A 22,737-nucleotide genomic window follows, 5' to 3' on the forward strand; every position below is an offset into this window, starting at 1 on the left:
ACCAGGCGTGGATTTTGAATTGTATTGAATTTGAACTGAAAATTACAAAAGATGGGCTGCAGAAATGGCTCAATAGCGAAGAACAGTTCTCTTCAGTTTCTAGCACCCACATATGGGATCTCACAATCACCTGTAGCTCTGGATTCAGGAGATCCAATGCCTCTGGTCTCTGTGGGCATCCACACTTACACGCACATACTAACACCCACATACAGAATTTAAAATGATAACAACTTTAACTCCAGCACTATAAAGGTAGAGGTAGTCAGATCTCTGAGTTTGAGGCAAGCTTGGTCTACAGAGAGTGGAGAGTTTAGGATAAGCCCAGACACCACACCACACACACACACAGCGCGACACAAACCACACACACAAAAACCTGTCTTGAAAACCAAAAAAATGAAAAAGCAACAAGTAATAATAAAAATTTAAAATCATTTTAACTATGGAAAGATTTTTAGTTTTTAGTCTATTGCATTTCCTGTGCATAACAAAAGCACTATCTGGTAACAGTATACGGCTCAGTGGTTAAGAAACACTGGCTGCTCTTTGCAGAAGACACAAGTTCAGTTCCCAGCAGCCACATGGCAGCTCACATCCATCTCTAACTCCAGTGTGGGGGGATATGATGCCCCTTTTCTGACCTCTGTGGGCACTGGTAGAAGATATGTACTTAGGAGCTCCCTGCAAGTGTCACACAACGAAGCTCACAGCATGAAAACGCCCCCCCCCCATAGTTGGTTTAATAAAAAGGCTTGAAGAGCCAATAAGTAGGCAGGATTTCTGGGCTCAGAGGACACTGGGAAAAAGAATGGCAGAGGGCACAGAGCAAACAGAATAGACAATATGGAGGTGAGGTAATAAAGCCTTGAGACAAGCAGTGATTAATACAAACAGGTTAGTTTAAGTTATAAGAGCTAGTAGAAACAAGCCTAAGCTATCAGCTGAGCTTTCATAATTAATACATCTCCATGTCGGGTTTGGTTTTGTTTGTTTGTTGTTTGTTTGTTTGTTTGTTTGTTTTTGCAAGCTGGAGACCCAAAAGAAAGTCCATCTACACAGAGCTATGTAGAGAGACCTCATTAAAAAGAAAAAAGGAAGGAAGGAAGGAAGGAAGGAAGGATGGAAGGAAGGGAGAGAGAGAAAGAAAAGAAAGAAAGAAAAGAAAGAAAAAAAAAAAAAAAGAAAGAAAAGAAAGAAAGAAAGAAAGAAAGAAAGAAAGAAAGAAAGAGAAAAAAGGAGGCCTAGAACTTATGGGACTCTTCCCTTGTTCTTAGAGCCTTATCTACAAACTGTGTTGCTCACAGAATTTCTAGTGAAAATTTAGTTCAGCCCAATGATAATGGCTCATGAGCCAAAATTAAGTATTTGTTTCTCCTTAACCTGGAAAATTTTGTGGTATGCTTTTTTATTTTATTTATTTAAGAGACAGCCTTATGCATCCCAGGCTGGCCTCAAACTCACTGCGTAGCCGAGGATGCTTTAAACACATGCACCACCATGTTCTGCTTATGTGAAGTGGAGGTCAAACCTAGGGCTTCAGGAATGCTAGAAAAGAATTCTACTGATGGAGCTACATTCCTAATCCTTTGTAAACAAAAATCATCATAAACTAGTTACCCATATTTTAGGAAAAAGAACCAGCTTTTGAGGGTACTACAAAGAGGTATTACACAATACACATGGTAAATGTATCATTTCCAAAGACATATATAAAAGTAATGTTAAAATTCTAGAATGAGTATGAAATTTGAACTTACCATAACTGGGCAAAATACATAGGTTGAGTGGTATCATCAGTAGAACTATGCACCCCAGAAGAATAAAAGGCACCTCATAGCCAAAGGACTGATACAAAAAGCCACCTAAAGGGGGACCTACTATAAGCCCCAGTCCAGAAAAAACCTCAAGGCTTCCCTAAAAGTAAAACAAAACAAAAGAAGATTTAATGTATTATAGTTGAAGAATTATGATCATCAGGCATAATGGCACACATCTTTAACTTTAGCACTTGGGAAGAAGAGGCAGGTAGATTTCTGTGAGTTCCACGCCACACAGGGTGACATCTTGTCTCAAAGTGCCTGGTACTGTAAACCTAGCCTACCTGTGACTGGTGAGACCATGGACAGTAGAGGAGACCCTACTAACTGCCATTTTCCCAAACAAGTACAATTAGTAACCACAGTCAAAACATGTATCCTTAGATCCACAGGTAAGTGTAGCTCCCACCTTTTACCACATTCAAAATATGTATCCTTAGATCCACAGGTAAGCGTAGATCCCACCCTTTACCAAAGAAGCTTCTTTCTGCAGCTGCTGGAGATCATCATAGAAATCTACAGCTGGTCATGATGCAAAGCAAAACCTACCTCAGGTGCCAACTAACACACCTGCATCACAAGCCCTATAACTCCCAGGGAACACCAAGGAATTAGGGGCAGAAAGACTGCAGGAGCCAGAGGCCCAGGATGTCTGCTGCAAGATAGTGTCCTCTACACATGACAGGGAAGCTGCATCCACGAAATCTTGACAATACAGTCACCAATACAAGATGAGCAATGACTATACCGTCTGACATGACACATGGATGGGCTACCAAGTGAGTTCCAGGAAAGGCGCAAAGCTACACAGGGAAACCCTGTCTCGAAAAACCAAAAAAAAGAAAAAAAAAGGAAGAAAGAAAGAAAGAAAGAAAAGAAAAGAAGAAGAAGAAGAAAAAGAAAGCAAATCTTTAAAACTTATTTTAAGGGTGATTTTTAAAAAATGGTTGGGATCATGTCTATTCATCAAGGTGCGCATGCAGAGACAGAAAGAGCACCTAAGAGACATTCAAGGTCTCTGCTTTTTTGTTTTTTTCTTTGGGTAAAGGTCTCACTGTGTAGCAGTGCCTGACCTGGCATGTGCTGTGTGGACCAGTCTGACCTCAGACTCACAGAAATGCACCTGACTCTGCCTCCTGAGTGCTGGGATTAAAGCCATGAGCCACCATTAAAAGTTTCACCTTCTTTTTAAACCGTCTTCCCCTGGGGTAGAGTTGTCACAGATAGTTGCTGTGTGATATTTTGATTGTATTCTGACAATAAAGTTTGCTTTGAATCAGAGGGTGGAGCTAGCTACTAGCTGATCCAAATTAACCATAGAGGTTTTGGAGGACTGAGGACAGATAGAGAGATGAGAAGTAGTAGGGCAGGGCTTAGAGAGGGTCTTGGCCTTTTGGATGGAGAAATGAAGGAGATAAGAGGTCACTGGTCTCTTTGCCACTGCTTCGCTGATCACTCAAGTTCTTACCCTGATATCTGACTCCCAAGTTTTTATTGATAAAGAATAATTAAACATTTCAGACAGTCGTCATTTCTTTGTTTTTGTTTTTCAGACAGTGACTCACTGTGTCTCCCATGCCAGCCTCAAACTTTGATGCTGCAGCCTTCATAGTGGGTTACAGGTATGTGTCACCACACCCAGCAATGATGTGCTTTTTATTTTCTCACTTTACTGCAGGAAATTGAAACCAAAACAAAAGGGGGAACAATGCACAAGAGAGCTGGGGAAAGCATGAAAGAACAGATCAAACAAATGTTTGGGCCACATCAGAAGGAAAATAGGAAAAAGTTCTAATTACATACCAGCACAGTAGCCACATTATTGGGGAAGGCCTTTGCGAGGATAGAGGATGATGCTGTTATGGCTGCACCAAAGCCTATGGCATCTACTAGTCTCACCAGAAAACACGTGACAATAAATATGGGTCCGTCCGGAAGCTGGTCCAAGACACTGGAAACAAACACACTTGTCAAGTGTCAAACTGGTTTGGATTTTTTAATTCACTCTACTTTTTGAAGATAGCCACATTACCCAAAGTCATTAAATAAAGTCTTCTTACAAATCTTTTAAAGTGTTGGTTAGTCACACTTTCTATAGGGAATTGCTGTTTTTAATTTTTGTTATAATTCAAATCATAGTGACAGCTTAGCTGTTCCCTTCTGTTGTTATAACTGGTTCCTGAGATGATAATACTGAGGAGGCCTCTTTGGAATACAGTAGTCCCCTGAACCCAAGGAATACTGTGATGATAGGATCTACCTTAGGTATCAAAATCAGAAGATGCTCAAGTCCCTGACATATTGTCTGCTGTAACTGAGGCTCGTCTTACCAAATGCATCTCTACTTTTAATTATTTACTTCTTTATTATGATGCTGTGTTGATCCCAAGGCTTCACCCATGGTAGTAGGCAAGTACTCTGGTGCAGAGCTATGCTTACAGCCTGTAAGTTGTTTTCTGGATACTTTTGATACCTGGTACAATGTAAATGCTATGTAAACAGTAAACAGTTGTTACACTGCTATAGTGAGATGAAAGAGCCAGGCCATGCCTTTAATCTCAGCATCAGAGGCAGAGGCAGGTAGATTTCTATGAGTTCAAGGCCAGCCAGATCTACAGAGCAAGCTCCAGGCCACTCATGGCTCCATAGCGATACCCTGTCTCAAAAACAACAATAGAAAAGGAGGGTTCTAGGAGCTTGTCTAGGAACATTGCACCAGAAGAGGAGAGAAAAACAGGAAGCTAAGAACGATTCCTGATCATGCTGTTTCAGCACCTGAGGCCAGGTGTCTTTGAGTTGATCCTGTAAGAAATAGATTGTCTTTTCTGTTTAAGCAAAGAGTTTCTATGACTCAGAAGACTATTATGTTCCCATCATGAGCATCCACAGGAGTCCCAGTGGTTATACTCAGGAGCCACGGTTCTGTTTTCTCTATTTCTCCTTCCTCCTCCTCCTCCTCCTCCTCCTCCTCCTCCTCCTCCATCTTCTTGTTCTTCTGCTGCTGCTTTTTTTTGTTTTGTTTTGGGTGGTTTTTTTTGTTTTTGTTTTTTGAGACAGGGTTTCTCTGTATAACAGTCCTGGATGTCCTGGAACTCACTCTGTAGACCAGGCTGGCCTCGAACTCACAGATATCTGCCTCTGCTTCCTGAGTGCTGGATTAAAGACATGAGACACCACTGCCTGGGTGTTTTGAGACAGGGTCTGCTTGCATATCCCAGGCTGGCTTGGAACTTGAGGTCCTCCTCCATTGCCTCCCAAATGCTGTGATTACAGATTGGGAGCACCATATCTGGTTCAGCAGGCAATTTAGTAGGTGATCTTGGAGAACTCTCTTCTTAAGACCAATGATGTTTCCCTTTGCTATTTACCACCTCCCTCCATGATTAGTCACATGTCATTCATCTGACAATATAGGAGTGATTGGCATTGACTGGTTAAAACGCCATCAATTGTTGGGCGGTGGTAGCACATGTCATTAATCCCAGCAATCAGGAGGTAGAGGCAGGTGGATTTCTGTGAGTTCAAGGCCAGTCGGCCTGGTCTACAGACAGCCAAAACTACACAGAAGAAATACTCTCTCTAAAACCAAAAACAAAGAAAAAAAGTGCCATTTATGGGTTAGTGACATGGCTCAGTGGATAAGGCACTCACAGCATACACTTGGCAACTTGAGTTCAGTCTTGGAATCCTTGTAAAAGTGAAGCAAAAGAAATGATGTCACAGTGTTATCCTCTATCCACATATACAGCACCACCATCATACACACATAATAACAATAAAATTTAAGAAGAACTTCAAAGCCATTAACATTTTAGCCAATAGGCTATGAAATCAGTCAATGTTTCCAAACACATTAGAAAGTTACTTACCCAAAAAGAATTATAACTCCTCCTGAGATGAACATTCCAGATATAAACATAAATTTGGCTCCAATTTGTACAAGCTATAATAAAGTCAAAGAAGATAGATAAATGGATTGCTTCAACATGTCTACATTCACATAAACAAATATAAGAACATACAAAATTGCAGGAGAGCATGTGTAGTTAATATCATATTTAAATAATTAATTTAAAATATCATATTAAATTATAATTTAAAAGAATTGTAATACAAACAGTTTATAACCATGGAAGGGACCAACTAATCAACCACAATGATAGAGCTGTGGCATAATTTATAAAAATGGAATGGTATCATTTCCATGTCCATAGACATTCTAGATTAGTAAGTAACAGTAAGGTACCACATGATTTTTGAAAACTAAAATATGTATATGGACTTCAATACTTACATATTTTCCAAACACTAAAGATGCCAACAACTCAAATAAAGCATAGCATCCGAAGATCATCCCAATCATGGTGTTGCTGGCCCCCTTCTTTTCTGCCTTAGAAGGAGAAGAAATGGGAACAAAATTGGAAAGACAAAACAGCACTGGTGGGAAGACAAAAGAAAGTCAGAACATCACCTTGTGACTTCCATGTATGTATAGTAATTTCCACAATTTGGGGAGCGCTGCAGCATCCATATAATAGATATTCTTTTTCTAAAATTAACTTACCAGCCGAGTGGTGCATGCCTTTAATCCCAGCACTCGGGAGGCAGAGGGAGGTGGATCTTTGTAAGTTCAAGGCCAGCCTGGGCTACCAAGTGAGTTCCAGGAAAGGCACAAAACTACACAGAGAAACCCTGTCTCAAAAAACCAAAAAAAAAAAAAAACAATTAACTTACCAAGCAGCAGATTCCTTGTAACATTTTTATACATACCTAATTTTGGTTGGCCTTGCCCCTAACCTATCTCACTGCTCAAAACTTCCCATTTCTGGTATTTAAATTTTTTATTTTAAAATAACAAGGGTAAGGAAAGACTGGAAAGTGGGTGGTAAAATCTAGATACTGATGTGAAATAATTTACTTAGTATGTCTGTCTATAAAGGATTCCTTTATATGGATAAAAGTCAGTATTACAGAAAATTTTTAAAAAACACAAAATACTTCAGATGAGGAAATCTGGACTCTGTCTCTCAATCATAGGGCTCAGGAAACAGTTGATGTAGACAGATTTCCTTTTAAATAGCACTTCTAGTTATAGAATTGCACTCCACCAAAAACAGAAACAAAACAAATCACACACCAGTTGTCAGTTCAAGAAGAAAATATACTAACTAACTAACTAACTAAATAAATAAATAAATAAATAAATAAATAGATACAACCTCAAGGAGAGGAAATGCCATGAACTGGCAAGTAGATCATGTGAAGGCCCAACCACTCTGCTCCATGGCTTCTGCCAGGCTTAATCTGGGAAGAGCTTTCCTTCCTTCCAATGAGCAGTGCAGACAAAGGATGCTCTCCACCATCCACATTGTTCTGACACCCAAGGGCATTTCACTCTCCACATGCTGGAATTATTAATGTTTATAGCCTGTCCCACCAGGGACCTCTGAACTTTGTTACAGATGATAGAGCATTTATTCTAAATCTACTTTTGTGTGTGTGCCTGAGTGTAAGTATGTGCACCCATATGTGTGCAGGAGTCCATGGAGGCATGGATCCCCTGGAACAGGAGTTTCAGACAGTTGTGAACCATTGTGTAGGTTCTGGGAACTGAACTCATGTCCTTTGTAAGAGCAGTGAGTGTTCTGAACCACCAAGACATCTCTCCAGACCCTAAAACCTTTTTTTCAAATTATGCAAGTATGGTTGCCCTGTGAGCCCCAGTGATGCAGGTACCAGAGACAGAGCTCTGTGCTGCCCCCTCTAGCATCCTGAGAAGTTCTTTTCAGAGACCCCTACTCAGCCTTGGCTGAAATTCTTTTTATTTTATTATTTTTTATGGCTTTTTGAGGCAGGTTTAATGTAGTCCCGGTTGGCCTAAGATTTGTTATGTAGCTGAAGCTAGCTTTGAATTCTTCCTGATCCTCCTGCCTCTGTCTCCTCAGTTGTGAGATTACAGGTGGGTACAATCACACTTGTTTATGTGATGCTAGGGATCAAAGACAGGGCTTTACGTGTGCTAGACAAACACTCTGACAACTGAGCTGTGTCCCCAGCTTGTAGCCAATACTCTTTACTTCACTACAGAGAAAGAATTTCAAGACAAGTCAATATGGACCAACACTGAAGCCTCTTATGAGGTACAGAGGGAGTTTATTATATTTTAAATAGATTTAACTGTAGACATTGTGTTGGGATTCTGTCCTTGCTCCAGCTGCATGGCTGTGCATGTGCAGTTCAGGAGTTGAGCGGGGAGAGGGGGTGGTTCTTGCATCTTGTGTTATCAGTGTGTGCTGGCAACTACTTGCATGCCTTAAAAAGCCGGACGCAGACCCCATCTCTCTGTCTGCTCTCTTTCCACCCCCCCCCCCACCATCTCTCTCTCTCTCTCTCTCTCTCTCTCTCTCTCTCTCTCTCTCTCTCTCTCTCTCTCTCTTTCTCTCTCATCCCCAGGCCTGGTCCCCTCTTCCCCCAATAAAGCTCTCTGTAACTAGGTAGTCATAGCCACAGCTGTGATTTTTCTGCCGGTAACCAGCACCACTACGTTTATCATTCTTTCATTGGTTCTATGGACTCAGATAGGAAATTCCATTCACTCAGGGTCTGGGGCTGAGCATTGTCCGAAATCTATACCAAGGGCCTGCAACTGCCACATCTGGATCTGCTATTTTTATTTGCCCAAGCCGCTGCTGCCCCGGCCACCACCACCTTGGTACCGAGTTGGGACTGCGCTTGGACTGTGATTGCAGCTGCCGTGTCTGCCCCCCACCACATGTGCTGCCATGATTGGTGAGTTCCCCCCATCATTTCCCACAACTGCAGCCTGAGCTATATTCCTCATGCCCCAACCCCCGTGCGGTCCTCGGGCTGTGTACGCTCCCAGCCCTTACTCCTCTCTTGACTAAACGGGGAGTAACCTGTGCTGATTCAAAGATTCTTCTCCTACCGCAGGGACGCCTGGGATTGGAGTCTGATCCCAGTTCATTATTTTAATTTTTTATTTTTCTCTCTCGGTGCTGCAGCCATGGGACATAGGGGCAGATACCAGTAGGTTTGGCTGTTTCAATCCTGATATTTCACAGGAATTATCTAACTTCTGCCAGTGAATGGGCAAATGAAAACAGTTACCTTATCCCCAAGCTTTCTACCGAAGCTCTGAACCCTTCTCTTTCTCCATTTCTGATTCTTTCCCTGCCATGTGTAACCACTTCCATCTATCTGACTTCTGCTCTCCACTATCTGGTTTGGGGTGGGCTTTAACTCACCTTAACTCTTCCCACTCATTCTCAAGATGCCCTGAGAGACACAGACGGGTCTGAAAGCAGGCTAAGATACATGCAACTAAATTACAGTAGTTAGGATGGCTCTTTAGCCAGAGATGAGTTCACACCCCGCCTCCAGGCAGGTCTCCCTAAAGCTGTCCTCAAGCCAGCAGACATCAAGAAAAAAAAAAAAAAAATCAAGACATGGAGCAAAATCCATCTCTTGTCCCCCAGACGTCCCCAACAGAGAGATAAACCTTAAGCATCTGGAGAGCACGGCTCCTGATCCCACAGGCAGAAGTTTCAGCTGTGGCATTTAAGATGTACCAGGGGAGAGATTTTAAAAAAAAAAAAAAAAAGCCTGAGAACAGAATTGCATTGGGTCTCTGTTTTAAGTTGGGGGGCGGGGAGGGGGGCGCACTCGGGTTAGTGCGTGCCCTGCTAGGCCATCAATTGAGCCTTATTCAGAATGCCACCTAGAAAGACAACCAGTCAGCTGACTGCACCCAGGCACCAAAGGGAAAGGGAACATCAAGCCAAGACCTCCAGCAGACCTAGGCTCGGCCACAGGCTTGATAGCAGGGAACCCAGAACACAGCATGGAAGTGATCCATTTCTTTCTTTCTGGACACCAGAGCCACTAACTCAGTCCTGGGAGTTTGGGGGTCTCACCTTTCCTCATTTCCCTATTGTCGGGGAAGGGAGGACAGCCTTACCCTCATCCTCAGACTTAATTGCACTTTCAGGGTTACTTAATGGGAAGAGGTTTTCCAGCTAAGGTAGGAGCTTTCATTTCATTGCTCCCTCCATGGGCCTCGCTCCAGACTGGTCAGCAGTGCTTCTGCTCCTCATGCACAGGGACACAGACAGGGACCTGATCCCTGCCTTGTCCCTAACTCTGAAAAATAAGTTCTCATGCACCACAAGCATTTTTCTTCCTGGTTCCCTCTACTAATTAACTGCTCAGCTAGTGGTTACAGGATCATCACAGAGCTGGAGTCCAGAGATCAGCAAGCAAAAAACTGCAACAGCTAAAAGGTATTTACACCCCCGGACCCAAAAGTGTCTGGGCTCTACAAAAACAGACTTCAATATAACCATCTATTATTGTTAAATGCTCTCAACAATTGATCACCTGTGTCTCCTAGATGTTAAACTAGTGAAGGAAAGAGGTGCCTTAAATCTACCTCTAATAAAGCTTATCTCAGAAAAAAAAAAAACAACTAAGCAGAGTACTAAACACTACAATGGTCACTGATTTTCTCATGGCTGCTTCTTAACATGTTCATAATTTTTCCCAAGCTCCAGAACCCAGCTTGAATCCTTCTGGACAGGTCATAGCTACTTCAGGCTTTTTCTGTCTCACCAGCATCCTGTTAGACACAAAAGTGGCCCGAGTGCCAAGCCAAGAGGGATGGACGTCTCCAGGGCAGCAGGACAGCCCACCATCCCAGGATGCCTATCTACCTTGGAAGGCCCCCTTCCATACCCACTGAGAGACAACCAACGCCCACCAAATCAACTGGAAAGAGTTTTTCTGGAAGAAACAACATCCCTATTCCATTTCACTCACTTCTTATAATAAGCAAAAAGTGTGGAATGTTAGGGTTCTGGCCCTTACTCCCGCTGCGTGACAGTACATGTGCAGTTCAGGAGTTGAGGGGGGGGGGGGGGGTGGGGGGGTGGGGGGTCTTGCATCTTGCACCATCAGTGTGTGCTGGTGACTACGTATGCTCCTTAAAAAGCCAGATGCAGGGGCTGGAGAGGTGGCTCAGAGGTTAAGAGCACTGACTGCTCTTCCAGAGGTCTTGAGTTCAATTCCCAGCACCCACAAGGTAGCTCACAACCATCTGTAATGAGATCTGGCACCCACTTCTGTATACATAATAAATAAATAAATAAATCTTTAAATCTTTTTAAAAAAAAAGGGAGATGCAGACCCCATCCTCTCTCTCTGCTCTCTACACTCTGCTCTCTCTCCATCCCCCTCTCCCACCATCTTTCTCTCCATCCTCCCCAGGACTGGTCCCTTCTTCCCCCAAATAAAGCTCTCTGTAACTAGGTAGTCATGACCGTGGCTCATGACTTTTATGCTGGTAACCAGTGCCGCCACTAGTGAAGTTTATCATCCTTTCACATTGGAGAGAGAAAGAAGGGGTAGGGCTTAGGGATCAAGAGAGGCACTTATGAAATGACAGTACACACCCAAATGTGGGTGTGTGCTTCTTAAGAGAGGAGACTCTACTGTCTTTACGATAACCATGCAAATATGTCCTTAATTTTCCCCGTCTTGCCTCAGAGCCTCACATTGGGCTGTGGCTCTAGCCATTTAAGAATTAAAATATGCATTTAGCTAAGCATGTGTTGCACACCTTTAGTTCCAGCACTCAGGAGACTAAGGCAGAGGGATCTCTGTGAGTTTGAGGCCAGTCTGGGCTATATAGCTAGTACTCGGCCATCCAGGGCCACATAATGAGACCCTGTATCAAATAAATAAATAAAACAAATTTTTAAGGCTAAACTATGCAACTTGGTATGAGGTAGAGCGTCAAGCCTGACGCTCACAAGGCTGTCCTGTCCTCTGACAGTCAGCAGTCACCTTTGACACACCTTCTTTGCTGTGACAGGCTGTGTGTTACCGTGAATATTTATGGTCAGAAGAATGGTTTCGATGCATCCTTTCACCAGAGCGTCAAACAACTTCACACAGATGCACATACCTGAAAACACTCCAGAATGCATCATTGGGTAAGCAGTTAAGAGCAAATGTTGCTCTCCCATGGCTCACAAACATCCATAATTTCAGTCCCAGGGAACCTACCTTCTTCTGACCTCTGAGGGTATGGCATGCATGAGGTACACATACATACATGCACAAAATAAAATAAGTCATTAAAATTAGTATACACACACACACACACACACACACACACACACACATTTTAAAACTGTATTCTCTACATTTGCGTTTCTTTTCCTTTTTCCCTCTAACTACAGGTTGCATGTCTGTGCATGTGAGTACACAAGCATGCAACTGTACAGGTGCATTCAAACAGGAGCACACACAAGGAGGCCAGAGCAGGACCTTGCTGTCTTGTGGTACTGCTCTCCTCATTGCCTGCAGACAGGGTCTCTCCCTGAACCAGCTTTGCATCCCGCTAAACTAGGCTGATTAGTGAGTCCTTGAGATCTCCCTGTCTCTGCCCCCTAGTCACGTACAGCTAAGCCTGGCTTTTTATGTGGGCGCTGGAGAATTAAACTCAGGTTCTCATGCTTGCAGAGCATGTTCTTACCTACTGAGTCATCTCAGCCCCTCCAGCCACGATTTTAAGAAAAACAACTCCTCCATCCCTTCCCATGTAAGCTATTTGAGAGTTACAAGCCGGGAACTGGGACACATAATAAATTATATGAATGCATCTTATTGTAATGTTGTGATATACATATTTTTAAAGGATATTGTTATTACATTTACTTATTGTGTGTGTGTATGGGGGACACGCATGTACGATGGCACACATGTAGAAGTCAGCAGACAACTTGCAGAGTCAGTTCTCTCCTACCATATGAGTTCAGAGGAACAAACACAGTGCCTTTACCCACTGAGCCATCTTACCAGCCCGTATGTGTGTGTGCATGCGAGAGAGAGAGAGAGAGAGAGAGAGAGAGAGAGAGAGAGAGAGGCAGAGACAGAGAGACAGAGAGACAGAGAGACAGAAAGAGAGAAATCCTGGCTTGTAATTCATTTAGCTTGTCTGACAGGTTACAAGATCTGTCTCATTCCAGATGAGTTCTATCTCATACCCTGAGGGAGGAATATTATAAGGAGAATGAAAAAACTGGGACTGTCAGGCCTGACTGAGTCTATATATCCAGTCTTTAAATGATCATGTCCACAAAACTCCAAAGGCACAGGGCTCATAGAGTGTCTACAGAGCTGAAAATGTGGATGTTCCTAATTAGTGAGATGTCACCCAGTGCATTGCCTCATGTGTGTTCTATATAGTAAACCCACACCCTTAAGTGTTTACCTTATTTCTGTGGCGAGTTAAGCAAATCAATTGATCCAAGGAGGGGTATGTATGAACCTTAACTTAAGCTCCAGGTTAGAAAACATGGGGTCTGCAACTGGGATTTGAAGGCAGGGGGAAGTCCTGGGACTGAGAAATCTCCAGAAGACAGAATCAAGGTGGTTCTGGATTAGAGGACACCACTGTGTCTGCTGCTGAAGAGTTACTTGCTTGCTGAAGAAAAAGGAGACATCACTATGCCTTTTGAGGCCACAAAAGTAATCTGTGTTGTGAAAACACAGCAGGAGAAACTGGATGTCTATTAGTTTCTCCCTCCTGTGCTGACTATTTTTATACCAACCTTCACAAGCTGGAGAGGAGGGAGCCTCACTTGAGAAAATGCCTCAATAAGATAAGGTTATATACAGGCAGAAAGAACTGTAGGGCATTTTCTTAATTACTGATTGATGGTGCATGGCCCAGTCCATGGTGGGTGAGGCCACCCAAGCAGGGTCTACAAGAAAGCAGGCCAAGTAAGCCATGAGGAGAAAGCCAGTAAGCAGCACCCCTCCATGGCCTCTGCATCAGCTCCTGCCTCCAGGTTTCTGCCCTGTTTGAGTTCCTGTCCTGATTTCCTTCAATGATAAACAGTAATATGGAAGTGTAAGCCAAATAAAGCCTTTCCTCTGCAACTTGCTTTGGTCATGGTGTTTCATCATAGCAATAGAAACCCTAAGTAAGACACCCTCTCTAACCTTAGAGCAGTGGTTCTCAGTCTGCGGATCACAACCCCTTTGGCAGGAGTGGCATACCAGATATGTTTCACGTCAGTATTTACATTATGATTACAGTTATATAAGTAGCAATGAAAATAATTTTGTGGTTAGGGTCACCACAACACAAGGAACTGCATCAAAGGGTTACAGCATTAGGGAGGTTGAGAACCACTGCTCTTGAGGCTCCCATCACCGTGTTCTTACAAAACCCAAATCTGACCAAACACTGATGCTCTCCCAGCGACCAAGTCCTGGGGATCCATCCCAGTGTTCTTGCATTCCAGGCGGAGCTTGCCCCTCAGAGCCTCAGCCTTCTATCAAGGTCTCACTGTGCCCTAAGTATAAGCCCCAGTGAGCTGTCTCCCATTCCATAAGAACATGCCTTTCACTCTGCTCTTCCCCTGACCACATCTGCAACCATCTCTCTATTACCATAGGAGCTCCAATTTCTCATGCTGCACCTCCCTTAACCTGAAAAAGTCTCAGGACCGCACCTTTCTCTTTGGCTTGATTCTGCCCAAGGATAGTGAAGCATCCTTCCCTCTTCAGTATCACCACATCTCTGTCATTTACTGTAGACGCTGCCATTTCTCACGCCACACTTCACTTGCCCTGAAAAAGTCTCAGGACCACACCTTTCTCCTTGGCTTGATTCTGCCCAAGGATAGTAGAGCATTCTTCCCTCCTCATTATCATCACTCCTGGCCATCTTTACCTTAAAGGATACTCAAAGCCTGTATCAATTCTCCTCCTGCTTTCCTTCCTTTTCTCATATTTTTGGTTCGTAATGAACAAGCAAGACAGGGGCACTTCCCCACTTTTCTTTTGCCTGGGCAGATGTTCAACTCGATGAACCCAGAGGTAGAACTTGAACCTCCAGTGCAACTGGACTAACTAGGAAAGGCCTTCATGTCTGAGACTGCTCTCTTAAAGCAACACAATGGGACCCTCGCTAGTCTCTCCCTATGGGATTGTTGTAGGCATCAAGTAGATGAATGGGTGGCAACATGTGTTGGAGACCAGTGAGTGTTGTATGGGTACGGAGCCACATCAGTCCTTTAGCAGAAAAGCCTTTCTGGTCACACAGTGAATGAAGGACTACATGCTGTCAAGGCAGTTTGCAACTGAGAAGTTGTCAGTGTGCTGTGAAACTAAAACTTTGGCAAAATACACAAAATAAACATTTGGACATATTGTCTGAACTTTCCCTTCAATCCATCTTATATGCATGGACTCTATACTCCAGGTGAACCTTTGAGCCACCAGCTACAGTTCCTAACACCATGTAAATGGCAAAGCTTAGAGGGAGCCTGGCAACGTTAATCAGAATCCTTCCTTTGTGTAAATATTACTCCTGGAGTGCATAATAAATTCAGAATGAATATCCTGGACTACTCCATCTTCAGAGACAGAGTTTCACTATATGACCATGACTGCCTGGAACTCACGTATAGACCAGGCTGGACTCAAAACTCCTAGAATCTGCTGCTTGCCTGTGCCTTCTGAGTATTCGGGTTAAAGGCATGAGCCACCACACTTGGCTATAAACAACTTAATTCATATATATATATTCCCAACACCAGAAGACAGAGTTCTTGCCTTTTGGTCACATCTTGGTCATTTGGTGAATCTTCTTTTTCAGCTATTGACGCCAAGTGAAGATTAATCAAAGTACATGGTAAAATAAATAACACTTACGAAGTCAAGTATATTTGGGGAGAATTATCCAACAAGAGGATGTTCTTTTTTTTTTCTGATATTAAACACTAAGAAATATTCTCTTGGTGGGGGAGGAGGGCTGGGGAGATGAGTCTAGGTAATGTGCCTGTTGTCTAACCAGGAAGACCTGAGCTGGACCCCAGAACCCAAATACAAAGCTGAGCTTGTGGGCACACATCTGTAATACTAACCCCAGGGAGGAGGAGGCAGGAGGATCCCAGGGGCTTGCTGGCTAGCCAGTCTAGCTGAACTGGTACACACCAAGGACAGTAAAAGACCATGTCATGATGAAGATGCCTGACATTGACTTCTGGCCTCTGTGCACATGGGCTAATACACACACACACACACACACACACACACACACAGAGAGAGAGAGAGAGAGAGAGAGAGAGAGAGAGAGAATACCTACCATCATACAAAACACACAAATATTATCTATACTTGAGGCATGTTTTTATATTTTACCAATTTTGAAATTTTAATTACGTGTGTGTGTGTGTGTGTGTGTGTGTGTGTGTGTGTGTGTGCGTGTGCGCATATGTGTCTGTATGGAGATATTTACATGTGAGAACTGATGTCCACAGAGGCCAGAGGCACCGAGTCCTCTGGAGCTAGAGTTAGATAGTTATGCACTTCTTGATGTGGGTGCTGGCAACTTAACTCAGATCATCTGGAAGAGCAGGACACACTCTGCTGAGCCCCTGCCCCCACCCTCCCCCACAATCTTACATTTTATATCCTCTAACATTATATAACTGAAGAGTTTTCTAAAAATTAGTTCATACAGATATAAAAATGTTTTACCTCCTTGGGGAAAAAAGGTCCAAGGATGGAAAAGGCCATCATGCAACCCAAGTTTGAGGAAGCTGCTGACACCAGTACACAGAGCTGTTCTCTTGAAAGTCTCCTGCATGTCTCTGCTGGACTTCCTCCAGAGCCATCATCTTAAATGCAAACATACTACTGTTACAGGGCTTTAATTGGGATTCTGGGTAAAACACACAAGTGATGTCTGGCTGTGGATTTCGTAGACTCTGAAAAACACTTGTTGAGCTAAAAGGCTATTCTGAATATAACTGTTTATAGCCGCTGTAACCTAACACAAAACAATCCTGGAATATGACTGCAAATATGAAACACTGTTTTCATGCATAGACTCTTCTATCAGAATTTCAGTACAGAAAATACTAAGCCTTCTGATCTACCTTGATTTACGTGAGATGGACCGACATGCCTGCTCTTTCAGGAATCCCTACTTGATGAGCTCCAGGGTGCTTTGTCAAGGGCATCAGGCTCTAAAGAAAGACATCTCATTTTCTCAAGCTCCTGGTTTCACATGCTGCATCAATTCAGCAAGGGCTTGAATGTTTAAATGCCAGGTCTTTACCAGAGTCGTGCTGGCTCACTACCAGTCATTCCATTGGTGAACTTAACATGCTGGAAAGACACGACTCGACTCATAAATACTTAAATGAAGTCATAATCAAGTCATCTTCAATACTAATTACTAGACTTTTGAATCAATTGTTCATTAAGTATTTGTTTCCATATTTAAACTGTCAAATTACCAATCAATTGACTCAGTTTCAAATATCTGAGCAGAGTCCTTAGCCATTTTTTCAAATAACTTATTTATTCTTATTTTATGTACATTGATATTTTGCCTGTGTGAGGGTGCCAGATCTTGGAGTGACAGACAGTTGTGAGGAGCTGTCATGTGAGTGCTAGGGACTGAACCTGGGTCCTCTTGGAAGAGCAGTCAGTACTCTGAACTTCTGAGCCTTCTCTCCAGTCCCTCCCTATCCAATTTTAAATTGAATGATTCTGAGGGGGAACAAAAGAGAAGAAAATGCATTTGATCTGCTGATTTTCCAGAGGTGGCTACTATAGGCCAAGAGGAAAAATCCTGTGCAAGTTGAGGAAATCTTAAGAATCCTTTAAAATATGCCCAAGCTGAAGAAGGAAAATGAGAAAAAGTTGAAAGTAAGGAGAACGCCAGCAAATACCCAGAGACCAAAGAAAACAGTTTAGGCCTGATGATGATGTGGTGTTAATTTGAAAGGATTCTGAAACCCCCAACTTAAAAAGCATAGCTCTGGGAAGTACCTATAGGCAGTCCTCAAACCAGAGAAAAGAAACGCTGGCCTGGACCCCATAGTCAGGTCAGGCCCCACCCTGGTTGAAGGGCTCAGGAAAAAAAATAAACAATAAAACAAAACTAAGCCTACTGGATCCTAGTTAAAGAGACAGGCCAGAAGCGAGCGGCAGCGCGCGGCAGCCCGGATCACAGTCACCTCCTGTCCCCGCAGGAGCCTGGGACTCCGCTGCGTCCATGAGCCGCTGCCTCGGTTCGCCGGCGACAGGGGGTCAACCGCCGCGGACTGGATGCGCAGACAGCGGACGCTCTACGGAGCCTGGACTCCACATTCCCGGTCCACAAGCGGAGATCCACGCCGGCTGGGTGAAATCCTTCCAGATCCCTGGAGCAGGGGACCCAAGGGCGCTAGGGCGGGCAGGGGCGGAGCTGGGGTCCCCGCCCATGCTGATCGCTGACTTGGCTGCTGCGTTCCAAATAAAAAGGAGAAAATCAGATCTTGTGCTCTTTAGAGAAAACTAGGCTCGTGCGTAAAGCGTGGAAATGACAGTGTGTGTGTGATCGCTGAAGGACAGACACCAAAGAACCGGAAGTGAACAAAACTGTGTAACACCTGAAGAAAAAGGCTTGCAAGAAGGAGCGCCAGGTAGCCTGGCTGTGGGAGCTTTCTGTGGATGCAGGAGTCTGCGTTTAAGAACTGTTTGCTCCCTTGCTGTGTCTTTTTTTCGGTGACAAGGTCCCTCTTTCTCCATCTCCACAACTTATGGGTCGTAAAGCTTGTATGAACTAGTTGCCTGGTTGTGCGTCTTAGAGATAAGAGGTGCAAGCACGTGCTCCCTGTCTCTCCACTCCAAGTATCCCAGCACAAATCTAGTTTCCACTTTGTCTTCTCCTTGTTTATTATTTGGGAAGGGCTGAAGTTTGGAAATCTGGGCCAAGGCAAAGAGTCACACTCCTGCAGTCGATGGGATTTTAATATGAATGAACCTCTTACACAGCACGCCTACTCACTAGCAGATATGACAGACATGATTAATGTGTTACTACTGTGCTACGGGTTCTACAATAAGGTCCTTGGGAAAGGACTGTACTTTGACCAAGCGAGCCTTGCATGGTTCTTGGAGGAAGGGTTATTGTGTGGGTCTGTGTGTATGCTCCAAAGGAGGCTGTTGGATCCCCTGGAGATGGAGTTAAAGATGGTCAAGAGCCACCTCACATAGGTGCTAGGAATTGAACTTGAGTCCTTTGGAAGGACAGTAAGTGCTCTTAACCACGGAGCCATTTCTCCAGTCCCGCCAACGCCATTTAAGTGTGTTCTCATTCCGACCTAACCTCTACCCACAGATTTTCCTCCAATTATTTCTTTTATGATCTTTCTTCTTTCTTTTAAAAAACTCAATTTCTGTACGGATATTAATTGCAGAATTTAAGTCACCCAAACAGGTCCTGTTATTTATTTTTCTTTCTTTCTTTTGTTATCTATCTATCTATCTTTCCCTCTCACATCAGTAGCCATTCTTACATACATTTTGTGCGTGTATGTATGTGTGTGTGTGTGTGTGTGTGTGTGTGTGTGTGTGTGTACTTCTTAAATTATATCCTTGGGCCTGCAAAATGGCCAAGAAGGTAAGTGTATTTACTGTCTAGCACTAAGACCCAAGTTCAACCCCAGGGATCCACATGATAGGAGAGAACCAAATCCCCCACATTGTCCTCTGACCTGCTGTGAGTACTGTGGCACTTGTGTCCACCTCAACTGCATAAATACATGTAATAAAAATGTTCAGAGTTGTATTCCTGTTTTGTGTCTACCTATTACTGGTTCTTAGGGTCTGGACCAGGCGATTCCAAGTTCTTGCTCTTTTATTTAAGCGTTAAATAAACGCATACCTAGCTCAGCACCTGAGTTGACTTGGATTTTACCCACACTCCTCTTTGAGTAATGCACCTGGCATTGTTTGGGAATCTGGGACCTCCCTGTGCATTCAGCTGTACATATCCTCCTCGCTCTACAATGATAAGTTTCTTCTTGCTTTCCCAACCATCAGAGTTAGACATATTCTATTCTTTTGTATTCAGTTTATATAGGGGACTGATCCAGGGTGAACTAGTTCTGGATAGATACATGAGGAAAACTTGTGCCCTCAAGAGAACTTTTTAGGTGGAAATTTCCTACTTACCACTTCATGCCGTTGCATAATTGGGTGTACCTGACTGAAATATATGCACTGGGCTGGAGAGATGGCTTAGCAGTTGAGAGCACTGGCTATTCTTCTAGAGGACCTGGGCTTAATTTCTAGCACCCACATGGTGGCTCACAGCTAGCAATAACTCCAGTTCCAGGGGATCTGACTCCCTCTTCTGGTCTGAGCAATCACTGCACACTCTTGGTGCACAGACATACATACTGGCAAAAGCACTTACACATGTAAAATAAAAATAAACAAAATTAGATGCATTATGGGAAGGGATATATGAAGTAGAAAATTTATTTTATGACTAGTCTGTCAATCAAAATAGAGGCTCCCCTCTCACCATACTATGTACCAGCCCAGATTCTCCTCTTTAATTCCATAAAAAGAAACCCTAAACAATAATCAGGACCCTTGAGTATTCATGTAGCCTGCTTCTCTTGTCCTATCACTTTGCTTTAAAGAAAATTTCCTCACTGCTTTGTAATATGTGTGGACTTTGGATTCATTCTCAAATAAGAGACTAAGAAATCTGGAAATATCCAGCCTTGGCCCCTGAATAGCAGTAAGAAGCATGCCGAACACCACAGTTTACCAGCACTGCACACTGTAGTGGCCACTGTTTCCCCTGGGGTTGTTACGAGGAATTTCAGCTCTATGCTATTGCCTAGAACCTCAAGAAGGCAAATTGCTGGCCAGAAAAAAAAAAATCCAAACTCCAAGTTCACTTTCTGTTGAGTGAATACTGCTTTCATACTATCTTTGAAAGAGGAAATATTTATTGAGAGGGTATGCATGCATGTGCCATGGTGTGCATGTAAGGGTCAGAGGACAATTTTAGGAGTTCTTCCTTCTATGATGTATGTCATCAGCTTTGGCTTCCAAGTGCTTTTGTCTCCAGAGCCATCTTATCAACCCTTTCATACAATCCTAAAGCTAAAATAATTATGTTATGATCCAACTCTATTTTATTTAATTTTTCTGTGGTAGCTATAACAAATTGCTACAAACTTCTCAATAAAAAGAAAACTAGTTCTGGGCAGTGGTGGCACACAAGTTTAATGTCAGCACTCAGGGAGGCAGAGGCAGGCAGATCTCTGTGAGTTCAAGGCCAGCCTGGATTACAGAGTGAGTTCCAGGAAGGGTGCAAAGCTACACAGAGAAACCCTGTCTTGAAAAAAAATAGAGCTAGAGAGATGGCTCAGAGGTTAAGAGTACTGGCTGCTCTTCCAGAGGTCCTGAGTTCACTTCCCAGCAACCACATGGTGGCTCACAACCATTTGTAATGAGATCCCGTGCCCTTTTCTGTCCTGCAGGGACACAGGCAGGCAGAACACTATAAACATAATAAATAAATCAATTTATTTTAGAAATAAATAAATAAATAAATAGAAACATGTTTTAAAAACTGAAACAAAATACAAAACAAATAAACCTCACTTTCTGCAGGGCAGAGGTCTAACCTGGGGTTCAGTGAGGCAGAATTAGTGTGTCCTTCTAATTCCATGTGTAGAAAACTGAATTTTATTAGATGGTATTTCTGAATTTTTTTAGAAAGTGATTTCATTTCATTATCATGGTAGATAACAGTGGTCAACTATCTAATGTTAATATGATGTTGCATGCTTGGGATAAATTCAATTTGGTCAGGATGCATTCTCCTTTGTATACTTGTTTATTATACCATTTAATTCTATCAGAGATTCAAGTTCTGGTGTATACATACATACCACACCACACACACACACACACACACACACACACACACACACACACACACGAGTGATTCTTCTGGCTTTCCTACAAAGTTATTTTTTGCCTGTGCACCATATCATTAGTACTGTTCCTGAGCTATATTTATCTATTAATAGCGGTTATGAAGTTTCCTGAAATTGTTAGTTATATGGCAGTCCTTTTCTGTCTTTTCACTTTTAATGTTCCTCTTTATATTTAAAGTGAACAGGAGATGGTGAGATGGCACAGTGGATGAAGGTGCTTGATGTTAAGCCTGACTGACAGGAGTTCAATCCCCAGGAACCACACAGTGCAAGGAGACAATTAACTCCCTTAGGCTATCATCTGACATGTACTCAAAACCCAAAGTACCTGAGCCCACATACAAAAATGCACACAATAAATGCATGTAATAAAACATTTCTAGGGCTGGAGAGATGGCTCAGAGGTTAAAAGCACCAACTGCTCTTCCAGAGGTCCTGAGTTCAATTCCCAGCAACCACGCGGTGGCTCACAACCATCTGTAATGAGATCTGGCACCCTCTTCTGTAAACATAATAAATAAATAAATCTTAAAAAAAAACAAAAACAGAAACAAAAACATTTCTAGCTGGGCAGTGGTGGCACATAGCTTTAATCCCAGCACTGTGGAAGGCAGAGCCTGGAGGATCTCTGTGACTTCTAGGCCAGCCTGGTCTACAAAGCGAGTTCCAAGATAGGCTCCAAAGCTACACACAGAGAAACCCTATCTTGAAAAAATAAATAAATAGATAGATAGATAGATAGATAGATAGATAGATAAATGAAGGAAGGAAGGAAGGAAGGAAGGAAGGAAGGAAGGAAGGAAGGAAGGAAGGAAGGAAGATAAAGAAAATGAATTATCCTGATTATCTTGACTTTTAATGAAATCAGATAATCTGTTTATATATTTAGAGTTAGTACTGGCATGACAGAGCTTAAGTACACCATTTTACCATTTCTTGTGTATCCTCTCTGCCTCCCAGCACTGGGATTACAAGTGTGCTGCATCCCAGCTGGCTTCTTCTATGTGCAACTGAACTCAGGTCCTCATTCTTGTGTGACAGGCCCTTCACTGTCTAAGCTGTCTCCTGTTGCACAAATCCTA

General features: G+C 43.0%; 1 protein-coding gene across 3 annotated transcripts in view; it reads right to left on the bottom strand.

The window, feature by feature from the left end:
* Slc18b1 (solute carrier family 18 member B1) overlaps positions 1-18,269 on the bottom strand; it is a 32,588-nt gene extending 14,319 nt beyond the window's left edge. For 2 of the 3 annotated variants that reach the window (XM_036168850.1, XM_036168852.1), the window contains exons 1-6: positions 17,885-18,269; positions 16,395-16,534; positions 6,115-6,210; positions 5,690-5,763; positions 3,624-3,771; positions 1,761-1,917 (exon numbers count right to left, since the gene is read on the bottom strand). In XM_036168850.1, coding sequence (XP_036024743.1) covers positions 1,761-1,917; positions 3,624-3,771; positions 5,690-5,763; positions 6,115-6,210; positions 16,395-16,534; positions 17,885-17,924 — 655 coding nt within the window. In that variant the 5' untranslated portion in view covers positions 17,925-18,269. Of the gene's footprint in view, positions 1-1,760; positions 1,918-3,623; positions 3,772-5,689; positions 5,764-6,114; positions 6,211-16,394; positions 16,535-17,818 lie in introns of all 3 variants that reach the window. The other variant, XM_036168851.1, reaches the window with a different exon arrangement.
* Positions 18,270-22,737: the final 4,468 nt, after the last annotated feature.

The sequence above is a fragment of the Onychomys torridus genome, chromosome 19 (assembly GCF_903995425.1).
Source record: "Onychomys torridus chromosome 19, mOncTor1.1, whole genome shotgun sequence".
NCBI classification, from domain to species: Eukaryota; Metazoa; Chordata; class Mammalia; order Rodentia; family Cricetidae; genus Onychomys; species Onychomys torridus.